The sequence below is a fragment of the Delphinus delphis genome, chromosome 16 (genome assembly GCF_949987515.2).
Source record: "Delphinus delphis chromosome 16, mDelDel1.2, whole genome shotgun sequence".
In the NCBI taxonomy this organism is placed as follows: domain Eukaryota; kingdom Metazoa; phylum Chordata; class Mammalia; order Artiodactyla; family Delphinidae; genus Delphinus; species Delphinus delphis.
The window spans coordinates 26,005,078-26,022,504 of record NC_082698.1 but is presented as its reverse complement, the minus strand read 5'-3'; the positions used below and the strand labels follow the sequence as shown (position 1 = coordinate 26,022,504).

Genomic DNA, 17,427 nt, shown 5'->3' with positions numbered 1-17,427 from the left:
CTCCTGATACCGAAGTCTCAGTAACCGCTCCTGGAGTGCTTTTCCAGCTTTCTAAACCCAAACTGCAACAAAACCAGACAGAACTCAACCCTGGCCCTCAGTCTGTGATCAAGAGGCATTGAGAGCAGAATGATGAGCAAGGGGAGGCAGCAGCTGCCTTGGGCCGCAGGGCACCCTGGGTGGGGTAGGGGTGGGGCTGGCCCAGCCTAGGATGGGCAGCAGCAAGGTCTCCTGGGGCTTGGGTTTACCTCCCTCTCTGTCTCCCTATGGTAGTAAACATAGTCCCACACAGCCAGCCAAAGACCCCGCTGACGGAGCAGGGCCCTCTGCCAGCACTCTTCCCTGTCAGGGGCCAGTTAGTGGTCAACCCCAGGTCTCAGGCCGTCACCATCGTGGGTAGTTCATCGTCCTTTCTGGGCCCCGGGATCCCTGGGATCCCCAGGCCACACGGCACTCGCATATGCGCACACACTCATACCCACACACCCACACACACACTCATACACACAGGCAATTCCTCGCAAACACTCCGACTCAAGAAAGCGAGTTTTAAAGTGGAGTTAACTTCAGAGAGAGGTGAAGATGATGTCCCAATATTAGAAGGTTTTCCTGTGGATGGATCGGGCACCGTCTTCCTCGTATTCCTTCTTAGAGACCCACATCTTTTTAAAGGTGTCCAGGGAGGCGAGGATGGAGCCCCTGGAGTGGAGGGAACCCAAAGGAACAATGTCAGAGAAGGGGAGTGGGTACTCATGGAGCCAGCCAGTCCCCCTGGGGCCAAACCAGACCAAGCTTTTCTTTAAAGGGATGGGGTGGTGAGGGGTAATCAATGCCTTTGCTTCCTGTTCCGCTCTTATGCCCAGAAGAGCTACTCACCCAATCCATGTGGAATACAGTCTCTCTTGCGGTGCAGATATCTGCAGGGGTGGGTGGAAAGAGGAATCTGAGACGTCCATCCTCCCCTCTCCCTTTCCCTGCCACTACTCACCTTTGTGGCCAATTCTCACCGCCAGTGAGAGCCGGTGGATACGTGGATACATTTCAGTGGATATATTTCATAAAACAGGCTTTAAGTTATGTCCCTGCTGGACCCTGTGGCCTCTCTGGGGGGTACTGTGGCCAGCCTGCTCATCTGAAGAAACAGGTTCCTGGCATCTCTAAGTATCTATGGCTCCCAGGGAAGCTGGGGCTATCTGGGGGCAAGATTTGGCTCCGTCGGGGGCTGGTGGGAAGCAGATTGTATGGCAAGAACCACACTCCTCCATTCAGGATCCCCCCTTAGGCAGGCCAGCTCTCCTCCGCAGTCACTGAGACGTTAGACTGTGTCACAGGGGAGCAGTCAAAGTCAGTCTCCTGTCAGTGTTACCGTTTCCCTGAAAGACCACGTGTGGGGCCCTCAGCCTAAGCACCCTGCCACATCTGGGTATCAGAACTGCCCCCTTTTGTGAAGACGGAGAGTGAAGAGGGGTCCTCCCCTCTGGTGGGCTTCAGGGGCAGAGTAGAAGCTGGGAGCCATCTGGCGGTGCCCGAAAAACTTGGGCAGAGAGGAGGGGAGGCCACGCCACATGGCCCTCCAGATCCTGGGAGGCTCAGTTCCACCCAGCCCCTGGCCCCGCCCCCAGCATGCTCCTACCCTGATCTTCACATCTTTCGGAGCCAATTTCTTCACTTCACTCAATAGCCTGTCACCAAAACCTGAATGGGCAGGAAAGGAGAATCTCATGTCAATTCTCTGGGCGTCTGGGCCCAGCAGTATGTGGAAGCTTCCTGGGGAAGGGTGCTGAGAGCAAAGACCAACCTTTGAACAGGGTGGAGCCTCCCGAAAGGACGATGTTAGAGAAAAGTGTGCGCCGCAGGTCCATGTCAGACTTCTGGATGGCGAACACCAGCACCTCATGGATGCCCTCGCTCTCCTCACCGATCAGGTCCGGCCTGAACAGCAGCTCAGGTGCCCGGAATCGGGAAGGACCAATCTGCGGAGGGGCCGCAAGCTTCTTAGGCTGGGGTGGGGGCTGAGGTCCCTCTGGGAGTGGGAATGGAAGAGGGCCCTCTGCCCATGGCTTAGTAACCAGGTGGCTAGGAAGGCCACGCTCAGGCAAGACCTTGTACGTCAAGGGCACAAAGAAGAACAAAGAGAGGGCTCCTGGGAACAAAAAGGAACAAACAGGACTCCTGGGAAACTACAGAGAGGAAGCTCCTGTGTGTAATCCTAGCTCTGGCACTTGCCGGCCAGAGACTTAATAGATGGATTCATTCATTTGTCGAAATTTCTTCCTATCAATGGAGGTCCAGGGAGATGGAACTCACCCTACACTGTGCCTAAGTGGTTAAGGACAGCACTCTACCTCACCCTTCCTAGTCCCATTCCGACCTAGGAAGATGCCTCTGGTGCCTCCTCCCCTCCACACAGGACAAGCAAAGTCCCTGGCACCTCGCTCTGCAGAAGATGCTGCGGCTCAAGAGCTATGCTGCTCCAGGCAGATGGTGTGAAGGACCTGACTCCAGCCTGCCCGTGGGAAGTCTGGTTTGGGCCCAGAGCTTTTGGGGCCTGGGGGGCCTGAGGGGAGAGGTCCGGACACCTACCTCAATGGTGCTGCCGTCGGGCAGGTAGTACTGCGCCTTCTCCGTCTCTAGCGTCTCATCCTTCTGGGGGTTTATGGATAGGTAGCAGGCTCTCTGCAGAACCAAGCACAAGTCAGGCAGGCAGGAAACCTGGCGCCTACCCAGTCAAAGTCCCCAGGAGTGATGTGCTGCTGCAGAAATCTGCCCATTGCAGTGACTGCCCTAAAGGTCGTTAGAGCTGCATATGCTAAGTGCCACCCAGTGAGGGCTGACCGAAATCTCCCTGCCCTTTCTTAGGATATCGTTTTCACCTGCTCCACCTTCCTGCTGCGCAAGCGTGGCAACTCAGCTTTTTGGCTTTGGGTCTGAGACCACACCCTAATTTTAGTGCAGACTCGGGTGTTTTTCTCCTACTACTCATACGGTTCTGGGTACCGCCTACCCAGCTCCGAGGTCTCCTAGAGCTATAGGTGGCAGGAGGGTTCATTTTACCAAAAAAGAAAAAAGTATTCTGACTTCTTCAAGGATGTAAAAGAACGTATGTAATTTGAACGTAATGTATAAAAAGCATTAAGTAAACGAGCATGGGTGTGCTCATCACCCAGCTTAGGAAATAGAGGCAGCTCCCTTTCTACCACAAGACGGCAGCACTTTGGAAGGTGAATCCGTCAGGGTCAGGGGACCCAGCTGGAGACCACACAGCTGCCAGGAGGCCTGGCTGGGGAGGGCAGAGCCTGATCCCCAGGACAGGAGCTTCGCCGCTCTTCACTTCAGGTCACGGAGGTCCTGGCTGCTGATCCCATTCCCTCTCCCAGCCCTGGGCCCACGGGGGCAACACTTACTTCTTTTATGGCCTTGACAATCTCAAACTCAGAGGATGAGTGGAAATCATAGCCTTCCTTGCGCAGGTAGAGGCGAAGGAAGCGAGAGACGTCCCGGCCAGCGATGTCGATGCGCATGATTGAGTGGGGCATGGCAAAGCCCTCATAAATGGGCACGGCGTGGGTGACACCATCCCCAGAATCCAGCACCACACCCGTGGTCCTGCCGGTGGCGTAACTGAAGCAAAGGGGGCAAACCATCACCAACCCCTGCCTCCTCACTCGGGGAAGAAACTCACTTCTTGCTAGAGTTCAGTGTCAGCTAAACTAAAGCTGGGGCCTGCCTTCTCCAGAAGCCTTCGACTGGACTAAGTATGAAGGCAGCCTGAGTACTGAAGCAAGCAAGCCTGTAGTGTCTGAAGAAAAGGGGCTGAGTCTCTCCAAGCTGCTTCCCCAACCCCCAGAAGAGCAGGCCCTCTAACCGCAGGAGATGGCCTGGCCTTCAACTGCTTCAGGGACCCAGCCTGAGGGACAGTTTTTACTCTCTAGACAAGAGGACAAAACTCAAATGCCTACAAGGGTCAGGCAGGAAAAGTGAATGAGTAAAAGAAAATAATATCTTCACTTTCATAAAAAACTAGCTTCTTCCTACATGGCCCTCTAGGTCTGTCCTTAGTATTTTCTCTTTTGGTAAGGACAAGGGTACAGACATATATTTCTGTGATATGAGGGGAAAACCCCACAATGTTTCATAAATAGCAACTGGCCTTCGTGTTGGGAGGACAACAGGCAATGGAGAGTCTGTGGTGAAGTCAAGTTTGCAAACCCTATCTAAAGTGCAGCGGCTACTTTATTTCAGCTCCAGCTGATTTTTGTTCTAGAGGAGTGCAAGCCCAGCAATGACCAGATCTTCCCATTTTTCAGAGAAGCTGGAAATTTGGATTTTGATAGGAAATGTCCTAATTTTTAAATGCTGGCTCACAATTTTTTAATGGGGCCAAACACATGCCATCTGTAGGTCACCAGTGTACGATCTCGCCAATATACCTAACCCTGGTGTGAGGCAGGTTGGGAGCATGACAGAACGACGGGGGTGTGAGAACAGGGAACAGAGAGCTGTTTTCATCACGACCCTATCACCAGGCTTGCATAGCACCCGGCACAAGTAGGCCCTGAAATAATACCCGAAGTCATCACAGGGGCCTGCAGGGAGAGCTGTTGCAGCACATGGCCTTCCCAGCAGGCTGAGTGGAGAGCCTCTGGCACCAAACCAGCAGGGAGTTACGAGACTGGGAAACAGCCTCAATGCTGTCTTTCCCACCATCCAACCTTCCCTGACAGAGATGCTCAGGTGACTCTGAACCAACCCAAAGGAGAGGCAGCCTCGACTCTGCCAAAGGACTGCTTTCTCCACAAGGGGCCAGGCTAGCCAGCCAGCTGCTACTCACAGGCTGAGCACAGCTTGCATGGAGATGAAGAGGGCTGGCACATTGAAGGTCTCGAAGAAAACTTCAGCAGCTCGTTCCCGGTTTTTCCGTGGGTTTAAAGGCGCCTCCGTCAGGAGCACAGGATGCTGGTGAAAGATGCCCAGACAGCAATCAGGGCGAGGCCAGATTCCCACCCCTCGTTAGTACTGTGTGGCTGGCTGGAGAGCTCAGGCGACCTTTGTCAGCCTCTCTCCAAAAAAGGACAAACTGGGCTTGTCACCTATCCCCACCCAAGTCAGCTTCTCAACTTTCTAAATTCACACCCCCTTTAAAGTCTCATTCTGTCCTCATCCCTTACTCCCCTCCTTGTCTTCCAAGATTCTTATATAGGTCCTTGTACCTACTGTATAGCTCCAGTTGTCAAGATTTTGCTAAACTCTAAATTTGGAATTATTAAGATAAAAATAATAGTTAAAATTTTTTTTTCAAAATAGAAAATTAAATTTCAATATTGACTGTACTTTTAAAAAATGGAACATATCCCTCCCCTGGAAATTCTGATAAGCCTAGTATGCACCTTCCTTTTGTGTTTCTGAGTTGAGACTTCCTTTCTTAGAAGGTAAAGAGTATAGGCTCTGAAGTCTGAAAGACGTGGGTTTGAATCCCAGCTCTACTACTCTATTCACTGGGTGATCTTAAAAACACCACCTGGCTTCTCTGACCTTCTGTTCCCTTGTTTATAAAATGGAGATAATACTACCTGTATCTCATAGGAATGCAGTGAAGATTAAATGCAAACATGTCTGGAAAGCACATGGCCTGGTGCCTAGAACATAAGACTCAAACGCTCGTGGCAGTTATCATCGTCATCCGCCTCATCTCTGGGGTAGGGGCTCTGCCTGCTCTGCAAACCCTGCAGGGGCACCCTGAACATAGGACCCTCACCTCCTCTGAGAAAGTCTGCAGCTGGTCCTTAGAATAGACGTATTGCCAGATGCGCTCCATGTCGTTCCAGTCCTTGACGATGCCGTGCTCCATGGGGTAGCGGATGGAGAGCAGTCCTCGGTGCTCCTGGGGGCAGAGAGCAGCACTTACAGCAACAGCCAGCCTCTCAGCAGGGCTGCCAGGTGGGCCCTGCTCTTCCAGGGCCTGCAGTCCTCAACCACAGCTAAGGGCGGGCCACCCAGCCTCCAAGTCTCTAAGCTGTATGCTGCGAACTGTACTCAGTGCCCAACCAGCTGGCAAAGCAGAGGGCTTCTGCATTTCCCTGGGCCGCTGGGTGGCACCCTCCTCATTGCCTGGTTTCAGGACACAATCTCCTGGCGTTTGCAACCAAGGTTGGCAACAATGATTCTGTTGTTCTGCTTCTAGAAGCTGCCTGAGGAAAACTGTGCTAATTAACTGCCAAACTGTGCTAATTAACTTATCCCCAGGGTATCCCAGCTAGAATCTCCCCCCAATCACTTCTGCCAAAAAAATAACGAAGCCAGTCAACTTAATCATTGGCAATGTAGTGACAGAGTACAGAAGGAAGGCGAAAGCCCTCTTTTCTAGACTGGTCTCTATTTCCCAAAGTGGCGTTCCAGATATTTTTTCTCCAAAACCAGAGGTTGTTCCTGGGAGAAAGAAACCAACTAGGTTTACTCTCTCTAGAATGAGAGAGTGAAAGGGGAGAGTTCAAGAGGAAATTGCTCCTTTTACTCGAGGCCATGTCCCACTGTGGGACACTGCCCGAGTGGGGAACAATGAAGGTCCCCTGCTGGCTTGAGGCTTCTTCAGTAGGACTGGGGATTACCTCCGCTTTGGGGCCAATGAAGATGTCGCCTTCGAGGGCACCTGCCATGACACGAACGTGTTTGGGTCTGCCCACACTACAAAAGAGAGCAGGGAGGACCATTACTTTTCATTTCATGACACAACACATGACGGGACACGGGAAGGATGTACTGATGCACGTACTTGGATGGGAAGAAATATACTCAATTCTACTGTGATTATTGTTGACGAATGAGATTATAGTTGATTTTGATTCTCCTCTTTCTACTTTTCTGCACTTCCCACAATTTCTATAATAAACATGTATTATTTTATTTTTTTGTATTTATTATTTTAGGTCATTTGTATTTCATATATTTATTATATTTATATTATTTTATAAGTTATTAAAACAAATTCTGGAGGATTTAATACCTCTAGTTCTTCTTTTTCCACACTATATATGCAGATCAAGAGAGACAGGGAAACAAGAATTCATTTAGATCGATTAGCTCAAAAAGTTTTTGTCTCCTTAGCCTCCTGCCCAGGCCTCCTCTTAAGGAAAACTGTGATGTTGTAACTGACAGATGGTCTTTCTTCCTTTTTCTACTGCTTTGAGCCCCTTTCCCAGGCAACCGTGCCCTTTTCCTGCCTGCAATCTGTCTGCCTTAGGAAGAAAGTGCTGAGAAAAAAACTCATCCTTGGGCTTCCCCAGTGGCACAGTGCTTAAGAACCTGCCTGCCAACGCAGGGGACACGGGTTCAAGCCCTGGTCCAGGAAGATCCCACATGCCGCGGAGCAACTATGCCCGTGTACCACAACTACTGAGCCTGCGCTCTAGAGCCCACGTGCCACAACGACTGAAGCCCGCGCGCTTAGAGCCCATGCTCCACAACAAGAGAAGCCACTGCAATGAGAAGCCCTCGTGCCGCAACTAGAGAAAGCCCGCGCGCAGCAACGAAGACCCAATGCAGCCAAAAATAAAAATAAATAAACTTATATAAAAAAACCCAAAAACTCATTCTCACTAGGATGGTAGGTATGGTTTAATGTTAACCCCATCCTGGGTGATAGGAGAATTTTAAGAAGAGGGTTCCATGAAGAGACTGTCATCCAAAGCAATGAGTCACCAATGATAACATTTTTGGCATCAGATAAAATCAAATTTAAAAAAATTCACCTCTCGGATTGTACCCTGCAGGCAACTGTCTGCTTACTCCAAAAGCCAGCTCCTGTCCCTCGCTTGTTGTTTTGAGTACCAAGACTGACCCAAATGAGAGATCCTTTCTCCCTAACAGATGGAGGGCTGACACCATAATGAAGCTGACAAGCCTCCCGAGCTCCTGACTAAGCTACAGAATGACTTACTAGTTTGGAAAGCAGTATTTGGGGATCTGATCACCAGCAAAACCAGCTTTAATCACACCGGATCCCTGAGGAGAGAGAGAAAGAGAAGTCACAACATCACAAAAACAAGAGGAGATATATATCATACAGTAGGTATAATATGGTTCCACCTTTACTTTAAAGAGAGAGACCTTATACTTATGTATACTATATCCACTGGTATGAGAATCTGAACAGTGAACACACACCAAAGGGAGGGCAGTGGGGCTGGGGGTGGTGAGGGGCATTTCTACTGCATACTCTGAATATTATTTGATTTTTATGTATTCTTTGACTTTTCTACATTGAACATGTTTTACTTTTGGAATTAAAAAGGGAAATTAATATTAATAAAGGGAAAAAAAAGAACTCTTGAGGAGAGAAGAGGAAAGTGACTAGAAGCACCAAAGCAGCCAAGTTTAGGAATATAACCAAGGAGGGAAGAGCGCATGATTCTGTTACACCATCGTGGAACGCTTCTAACCTACTTTCCCAGCTCAGACCCAGACTATCCCTGCCCTCCAAGGCCTCTATGACAGACACCACCACGAGCGCTGCCATACTTGAAGTTAACTCCAATATGACACACGTCGTCTGGTTCTGACTACAGGGGCAGACCACTATGCTTTGTGGGGGGTTTGTGGTTGTTGTTTTGTTTTTTCACTATGCTTTGCTTTACTTGTTGGTCTCTTGAGGTAAACAGCAGGAAAGCCCTAAAGCTCTGTTTGAGAAGAATCTGATGTCTCCCACCATCACCTCTGGTACCACCCGGGCCCAGCCAAAGTAAACATTGACTCTGGACATCAACTCCACGCAGGACAGATGTCGAGGCCTGATACTGCTTGAGATTCACCCTGTTTTCTTCCTTCTTAATTCTTCTGCCACCACACCTGATACCCTCGTCCTTCCACCCCCCAACACACTTTGTAGCTGCAAGTGTAATCAGGGCAAGCCTTTTCCTGCTGCATGGTGACCACTTCTCCTGGGGCGAGTGTAATATTGATATTTCCAGGACCTACACAGCAAGCAGTAAACACATCAGGAGAGCTAACTAGCCAAGGTTACCTTGGTACCAAAGGCTTCCTGGCAACAGCCCTGGATCCCTCTCTGTCTCTTATTTCTGCTCTTCTATAGGAGAAGGGCAGGGGCTGGGGTGGGGTGAGATGGGTCATCCTGGTACCTGATTGTAGCAAGACAGAGGGAGGAGGTAAGAAGTGGTTGAAGGACAGGGAAAGCAGTATGGGAGGAGAGCAGGGCAAGCCAGTTCTCTAAGACAGCAGGAGCCTCTGCCAACAGAAAAAAACAGGAGACAATGTGCAAACCCATTGGCCTAGGCAGAACAGCAAGGAGCCTGGAAAAGGTGCAGCTGTAAACTGAGCTCAAAGACCGGGAAGGAGGAAAAGACTATCTTACTGCAAACCCAAGGGCCCTGGGACAGCAGCACAGCTAGTGAAAAGAACACTGTACAAGAGAACTCTGGGAACTTGTGAGCTCAAGCTTCCAATAATTGCCCACTGCCTTCATCTGGGTGTGGTGATGCCAGCAGCCTAACTGGATCTCCTGGTAGAGGTTGAAAACAAGAAAAGTAATCTAGAGTCTGTGCTTCAGACTCCAGATTTTTTTTTTTGGCCATACCACGTGGCATACAGGATCTTAGTTCCCTGACCAGGGATTGATCCTGTGCCTCCCACAGTAGAAGCGCAGAGTGTTAACAACTGGATCGCCAGGAAAGTTCCTAGATATTTTTAAGAGATGATTTTCCTGGATATTTGATTTTGAGTTTACTAGCAAAAGGACTGGAGGCTGAGTGACAAAGCAGATTAAGATGTTAGGTTCTTTTCTTTCTCTCCATCCTTCCCGGCAAGAGAATAAAATGCCCAGTTCAAATACCACCACCTTGCTCCTGAAGAATAATCCCCAGTTGGAATTAATTATCCTCTTCCTATTATCTCCCCAAATCACCATTACCTGTTTTACTAGGTAGCATAAATTTCATTCTGCTTTTCTTTAAAAAAACATATATATATATACTTTTGATGTGGACCATTTTTTTAAGTCTTTATTGAATTTGTTACAATATTGCTTCTGTTTTGTTTTTTTTTTTTTTGGCCATGAGGCATGTGGGCTCTTAGCTCCCCAACCAGGGATCGAACCCGCACTCCCTGCATTGGAAGGCGAAGTTTTAACCACTGGGCCGCCAGGGAAGTTCCCTCATTCTGCCTTCTATTCGAATTTATGGTTTCCACTTTTGTTTCTTTTCAGCGCAAATTCCTTGAAGTCAGAGACTCTGTATATCAGCAGTATCTCACATGTGCAAGGTACGTGAATAGATGCTGGTTGACTAAAATGAAAACCAAGCTCAAATGATTGAGCTGATGAAGCCTAAAGTATGGAACCTTAATGAGCAGCTGGAATGCCAGAAGCCCCAGGCAGAGGTGGTACAGGGAAGGCAAAGGCAGGGTTGGGAATGATGCACAGGGTGGAACCAGACCCAGCTTGTCCCTGCAGCTCCACGAGCTGCTGGCAGGCCAGCTGAAGAATGGGTTAAGAATGTGTGGGGATGGGGAAGCCGGCTGAGTTGCCTCTATTCTGCGCAAGCCATACCATAAGAGCATATAAAAGGGGCATGTCAATTTCTTCAGGGTCATGTCAATTTCTTTAACAGTATTTGTAACTAGGAACTGTATACCTGGCAAATGAGCTGCCACTCTCTTTGTTATTCACTCTGGCAAAGCCAAGTAAACAAATGCCTTTTAGAAGCTACTTGAAAAAGTAGTCTCATTAAACATTTGATTTTGGGGACTCGAGTCTGCTGCCAGCCACCACTGACAATTCTCCTTCTGATGCAGGCAAACAAATAGCAAATCCTTCAGCAAGGCTCTCCCAGTACCTGCTGGCTATAGGCCTTGTGGCTTGGGCAACCTTATCCTAAGCACTGATTATTCTTGACGTGCTGGGAAGGAGGCTAGCTGTCTGACATTTTACCAGTGGGAAGAGGACGCTGAGAGGTGGAGCCTCAGATTCTAGGATATTGGTGGCCCATTTTGGCCCAAAGACATATTTTGTTTGGCCCACAAAGTAGTTTTTTTTTTAATTAATTAATTAATTTATTTTTGGCTGTGTTGGGTCTTTGTTGGTGCACATGGGTTTTCTCTATTTGCGGCTGTTCTTTGTTGTGGTGCGCGGGCTTGTCATTGAGGTGACTTCTCTTGTTGTGGAGCACGGGCTCTAGGCGCGCGGGCTGCAGTAGTTGTGGCTCTTGGGCTCTACAGCGCAGGCTCAGTAGTTGTGGCACACAGGCTTAGTTGCTCCGTGGCATGTGGGATCTTCCCGGACCAGGGCTCGAACCTGTGTCCCCTGCATTGGCAGGCGGATTCTTAACCACTGAGCCACCAGGGAAGTCCCCCACAAGGTAGTTTTTTAAAAACAACTTTATTGAGATAAAATTCACATGCCGTACAATCTACCCATTTAAGGTGTGTAATTCAATGGTTCTTAGTATATTCACAGAGTGTACAATCATTCACCACAATCTAATTTTAAAACTTTGTCATCATCCCCCAAAGAAACGCTATATCCATTAGCAGCCACTCTCCATCCTTACCACCACCAACCCCCAGCCCTAGGCAACTACTAATCTACTTTCTGTCTCCATAGACCACAAACTACTTTTACATTAACTTCTAACAGTTAAAAAATTAGAGATTGCACATGAAATTTAATACTTCTGACTTCTCTTGAAAAATCAGAAGATATGGCAACACTGGGTCTGCATTCCTACATGGGGACAACTGGCTGGAAATGAGAAGCAGCTGGCCCTTTGGTCAGGTGTGCCCAACGCACCTTTCATATTCCTCGCACTGTTGTTAAGGCTACCTTCTCCCCCTGGCCCCCACGACTTTTTTAATGTATCTGCTTGGCCTCCGCAGGCATTGAGTTCGAGACCCCTGTTCTAGACATGCTTTCTAGCTTGATGTGAAGCACATCCGTGGCTCTCAAAATATACATAATTGAATAGTGAGATTATCTCTGCAAGCCACCTCCTCTTCACTCTCTCCGTCAAACTACGGATGGATTCTTGCTGCAGTTGTATAACCAACAGCCTGAAAGTCACACCACAAGTGACGGTGTTACATAAATATATTGACTTCCATTTCCTCAGCTAATTCTAGTGTCCCTTAAACTTAAGTGAATCAGCAGATCTTAAGAGCTGATGACAATCAACAGATGAATGGATAAAGAAGATGTGGCACATATATACAATGGAATATTACTCAGCCATAAAAAGAAACGAAATTGAGTTATTTGTAGTGAGGTGGATGGACCTAGAGTCTGTCATACGGAGTGAAGTAAGTCAGAAAGAGGAAAACAAATACTGTATGCTAACACATATATATGGAATCTAAAAAAAAATGGTTCCGAAGAACCTAGGGGCAGGACAGGAATAAAGACGCAGATGTAGAGAATGGACTTGAGGACACGTGGAGGGATAAGGGTAAGCTGGGACAAAGTGAGAGGGTGGCATGGACTTATATATACTACCAAATGTGAAATAGATAGCTAGTGGGAAGCAGTCGCATAGCACAGGGAGATCAGCTCAGTGCTGTGTGACCACCTAGAGGGGTGGGATAGGGAGGTTGGGAGGCGAGATGCAAGCGGGAGGAGATATGGGAATATATGTATATGTATAGCTAACTCACTTTGTTATAAAGCAGAAAGTAACACACCATTGTAAAGCAATTATACTCCGATAAAGATGTTAAAAAAAAAAAGAGCTGATGACAAATTGTTTAAAAAAATGAGACAATTAGTGAAATTTGAACATTGACTAGATATTTGATGATATTAAGGAATTATTATTAATTTTATTAGGTTTGATAATAGTATATTGGTTATGTTTTTTGGTTTTTTTTTGCGGTACGCGGCCTCTCACTGTTGTGGCCTCTCCCGTTGCGGAGCACAGGCTCCGGACGCGCAGGCTCAGCGGCCATGGCTCACAGGCCTAGCTGCTCTGCGGCATGTGGGATCTTCCCGGACCGGGGCACAAACCTGTGTCCCCTGCATCGGCAGGCGGACGCTCAACCACTGCGCCACCAGGGAAGCCCTTGGTTATGTTTTTAAGAGTGTGGGGACTTCCCTGGTGGCGCAGTGGATAAGACTCCGCACTCCCAATGCAGGGGGCCAGGGTTCGATCCCTTGTCAGGGAACTAGATCCCCAATGCATGCCACAACTAAGGAACCTGCCTGCCACAACTAAGAACTGGTGCAACAAAAATAAATAAATAAATAATAAAATAAAAGAGTGTGGAAGAGGGAAGTGGGTGGGAATGTAGATTGACGGAGAGTTGATAACCATTTCAGCTAGGTGATGGATATGTGGATGTTTGTGATACTAGTCCTCCTCCTTTTGTTTATATTTGAAATTTTCTATAATAAGGAGAGCTGGCAAATAAGATGATAACACTTAAGTAAAAATTCAAAACATAAATACTGTACACACACACATTATAAAATACATGTGTCCATAAAATCATGGATGGAAAGGAGCACATCAATTTTATGATGATGGTTTGCTTCTGGGGTTATGTCTGGACCAGAAAGAAAGGATGGGATTGTAGATGGGTACAAAGAGGCTTCAATTATATCTGTAACGTTTTATTTCCTAAAAATATATGAAGCAAATATGGCAAATGACATTTATTAAATCTGGGTGGAAGACATGCTACATGGGTGCTTGTTATATACTTCTCTGAACTTTTCTGTGTGTTTAAAGTATCCCACTTTTCAAAAAGGGGGCTGAAGCAGCATAACGTTCCCCCCAAACAGTTAAATTCTTAGCTTGAAAAACCTGTAAAGATCTGGTATTGTTCCTGCCTTTAGGCCCACACAGTATGGTCACGAAGACAATCTTAAAATTGACCAGAATGTTGATCCATTTTAGGAAAGAACTTAACCTTCGAGATCTTCACAAAGATTTGAGCTTCAGAATAAACATAGTATTCTAATCAAAGTGTTGTGGACCTCAGAATGTGGCCTGGGAGCTGTCCTCCTCTTTCTTGTATTACTATCTATGATATGCCTTTGGGAAGAATGACTTATGCTTGTTTGTTTGTTTATTTATTTATTTATGGCTGCATTGAGTGTTGCTGCACGCAGACTTTCTCTAGTTGCGGCGAGCGGGGGCTACTTTTCGTCACAGTGCATGGGCTTCTCATTGTGGTGGCTTCTCTTGCTGTGGAGCATGGGCTCTAGGTGCCCGGGTTTCAGTAGTTGTGGCATGCAGGCTCAGTAGCTGTGGCTCGTGGGCTCTAGAGCACAGGCTAAGTAGTTGTGGCACACGGGCGTGGGATCTTCGCAGACCATGGCTCGAACCTGTGTCTCCTGCGTTGGCAGGCGGATTCTTAACCACTGCACCACCAGGGAAGCCCTAATTACACTCTCTTTAGCCCAGAAATAAAATTGTGGCAGCATGGTAAGCTATGGAGCTGTTGAATCTGCTAGAGACACATTCTCAAAATATAAAGTTGGCTCAAATATTTCAAATGATTTTTCCTATCCATCTTTCACTTTGAAACAAACAAAACAAAACTCTCTAAATATCAAACAGCAAGAACTACGTGAGGCCCCATATCTAAAACTGTGGCAGATGCTCAGTAAATCCTAGTGGGAAAATTACTTAAGTTTCTCCTATTTTACCTTTTGGTGGGATTGCTGGCATAATAAAGGAAATGTTTTCCCAGAAAAAAGCAAGTCTATTCCTTAAGACTTAAAACTGAAAATGCACCGCTGTTTTGATGCATTTCAAATACACTACCAAGAAAGAGAAAGAAGGAACTAAGAGGCTTCGCTTAAGTGACATTAAAGAAAGCGGATGGAGATAGAACTGCTGCCCGACAAATCCAGAAGCAAAGGATCTGGTGGGATGGACAGACTACTCCTTCTGCACTGCTGATGAAAACAGGAGATTGCTAATTTTTTTTTTCTTTTTAAAACTTAAGAAAAAGGCAGATGAAGCACACACAAACTGGCTGAAGACAGAAATAGTGTTCTCTGAAAATCAACATCAAGAACAAGGAGTCCTACTCAACCCTGTACAGAAACTAACTAGGCTCCCCCCATCCCCCACAATCCTTTCTTTATTTAGGGACATTTTTATTACCGTGATAGAAATATTCAGTCATTTATCCCCCCACCCATCAGTAAAATTAAAAATCCAATGTGCACATAGTGGTGTCAGGCCCTAGATACTGTATGTGGGAGGGAGGTGGGGAAAGAGAGAGTAATGAAAAACGAAGGAATACCATTTTTTTTCCCACCAGGGTTTAACAGTCTAATGAAGCAGACAAAAAAAAAAATTGCTCCCCAACATGAGATGTCTCACTGAGCTCAACCTCCTTCCTGGAGAGAAGGAAAACTAACCAAAGAAGCACCTTTCCTTGGAAAAAGTGAGGAATTTGGAACCCAATCTCAATCTGAGTCTTGGATCCTTAATTCATAAACCAGGTGGTTTGAATACTGTTAGTTAACCTCTCCAAGCCTCACTTTTCTGCATATTTCAAGTTCTATCTACATATCAGTGTTGAAGCTTAAATGAGATGATGCAAATGAAAGGACCTTGCAAGTGCGCAAGGTCCAAAGGGCCGAATCAACGGAGCGAATCTGACAGTCACTTTAAGACAGAATTGTCAGTTTTTCCTCAATGGAGGGATTTAGAGACTTAGAAGGGGATTAGAAAGGTAGCAACCAATCTCCGTGAGACCAAACCTTTGAGTGGAAGACAGAAATCCATTTTTTTTTTTTTTAACAACTGCCTCCTTCCGCCAAAAATAAGAGCTTTCCATTTGTCACTACTGATGCATTTGCGTGGGGTACTATCAAGAGGAATAATGGATAAAGCACCGGATTTAGGGCACCTACACTGTGCGACCTTGGGCTCACTTTTACCTCTTCGCGCTTCAGTTTTCACACTTGTAAAACGAGGACCAAAATTCCTGCCTCAACTGTTCACCCGGTTTTTGTGAGGATCCAGTTCGAATGTATGTGAAACCCCCATGTAAGCGCTAGAGCGCCTGGCAAATATTATGTTTAGTAATTTTTTCCCCCAGAAACTAGGCGTTCCGAAGAGGAAGGTACCTCCCTGCTTGCTTTGTCACTCTCCTTTCTTCTCGACTTTTATTAACTCTGTAATTTATAATCACAGAAAAAACTGAAATCCTAAGCCCATTTCTGGCACCTGACTGTCGGGCCCCACCCAGGTACACCGCCAAGCCTCCCGGCCGGCTCGGGATCTAAGGGAACTTAGCCCTTCTCCACCAGCAGGCGGGCCCTAGCCAGTCAGGCCGCACCACTGGGAGTCCCAGAAACCAATCCCAACAGCCCTCGTGCACCGCCCCGCCCCTTAGAGAGGCGAAACACTATGGCGGCCCGGAAGAACGACAGGGGCGCGAGCCAATCACTGCAGAGGGCTGCCCTCATCCTGCAAGGCCCAGAGGCGGGGTCATCGGTCAAGATGGAGAGCCAGAGGAGCCAATAGAGTTATCGGAAACTGGGGAGGGGCGGGCGCCGGGCGCTCACAGAGCGGTTAAGGCCCCTCGAGCCAAGGGCCCAAGGACCCTGCCTGGACTATAACCCTTCCCTTTATCCATCCCAAGGTTCTCCATCCTATGGTTGCTGGCCGGCTGGCCGCCCTGTCTGCGGACTACGGGTCGGGGGAGGACGGAGGCGGCGGCGGCTGAACCCGCCTGACAGGCCGGGCCAGTGACAAAGAGCCGGCGGCCCAGACTGAAACACGGGAAGCGATCCCTTCGGGGAGGAGAGCATAAGCCCCGCTAGGGGGATGCAACTCACGTTGTCGATCACGACGGGCTGGTTGGCGATCACATCGTAGGACTCCATGGCAGAGGAATCTCTCCTTCTGAGGAAGGAACTGCCAGCCTGGTCCGCCGCTAAGGCCACTGACACACATGCGCAGTCTAGCCGCCGGTACAGGGCGGCCAGGGAGCGGCCCGACCTCGCTTCCGAAGAACTACAACACCCAGCATGCCTTGCACCTGAGTAAGCCATCCAGGCGGCTTCGGAGGCCCGCCTAGTTTAAGGGACGGGGCGTCGCGTTTCCGACGCACAGTACCCTGGGCTTTGTAGTCTCCGTAGATAAGTAGAAGGGGACGCCGATTGATGGTTGCATTGCATGCCCGGATATGTAGTCCCTTTGAAGCGATTCGCAGTGCATGCTGAAATATGTAGTCCTGAGTACTTGTCTGTGAGTTCGGTTTGGATTGATGAGTAACTCATGGATGTTTGGATTTTACAGATGAGTCCTTCCACTCCCTACCCTGGACAGTTTGAGGTTGCCATGTTCTCATATGGGTCTGTAAGACATTAATAAACATCTATTACAAAATAAACAGTTTCTAAACATCTATTACCATCACACTCTAATAAAAGGAAATTTTAATACACATGGGGAGGAACCTATT

At 47.9% G+C, this 17,427-nt stretch overlaps 1 protein-coding gene across 3 annotated transcripts; it reads right to left on the bottom strand.

Moving 5' to 3' along the window:
- Positions 1-133: 133 nt before the first annotated feature.
- On the bottom strand, positions 134-16,928 carry ACTR1A (actin related protein 1A). 3 transcript variants are annotated; one of them, XM_060034178.1, is made up of 12 exons: positions 16,799-16,843; positions 7,934-7,998; positions 6,770-6,876; positions 6,606-6,681; positions 5,756-5,881; positions 4,832-4,956; positions 3,405-3,621; positions 2,584-2,676; positions 1,799-1,973; positions 1,634-1,695; positions 877-917; positions 134-699 (listed from the first exon to the last, which is right to left on the bottom strand). In XM_060034178.1, exons 4-12 carry the CDS (start codon positions 6,651-6,653, stop codon positions 597-599), a joined length of 990 nt encoding a protein of 329 aa, XP_059890161.1. In that variant the 5' UTR covers positions 6,654-6,681; positions 6,770-6,876; positions 7,934-7,998; positions 16,799-16,843; the 3' UTR covers positions 134-596. The 3 variants fall into 3 exon arrangements, with proteins under 3 accessions (XP_059890161.1, XP_059890159.1, XP_059890160.1); XM_060034176.1 differs by lacking the exon at positions 6,770-6,876 and having other exon boundaries at positions 16,799-16,928; XM_060034177.1 differs by lacking the exons at positions 1,634-1,695; positions 6,770-6,876 and having other exon boundaries at positions 16,799-16,928.
- Between the last annotated feature and the right edge of the window lie 499 nt (positions 16,929-17,427).

Excerpts from the sequence above, each read along its gene's own strand:
- ACTR1A (XM_060034176.1), bottom strand. The coding sequence starts at position 16,846 with ATGGAGTCCTACGATGTGATCGCCAACCAGCCCGTCGTGATCGACAAC. Across the intron at positions 4,957-5,755 it reads TGCAGACTTTCTCAGAGGAG|CATCCTGTGCTCCTGACGGA; the intron begins GTGAGGGTCCTA and ends ATCTTTCACCAG. Across the intron at positions 1,974-2,583 it reads CCGACGGCAGCACCATTGAG|ATTGGTCCTTCCCGATTCCG; the intron begins GTAGGTGTCCGG and ends GCCCCTCCGCAG.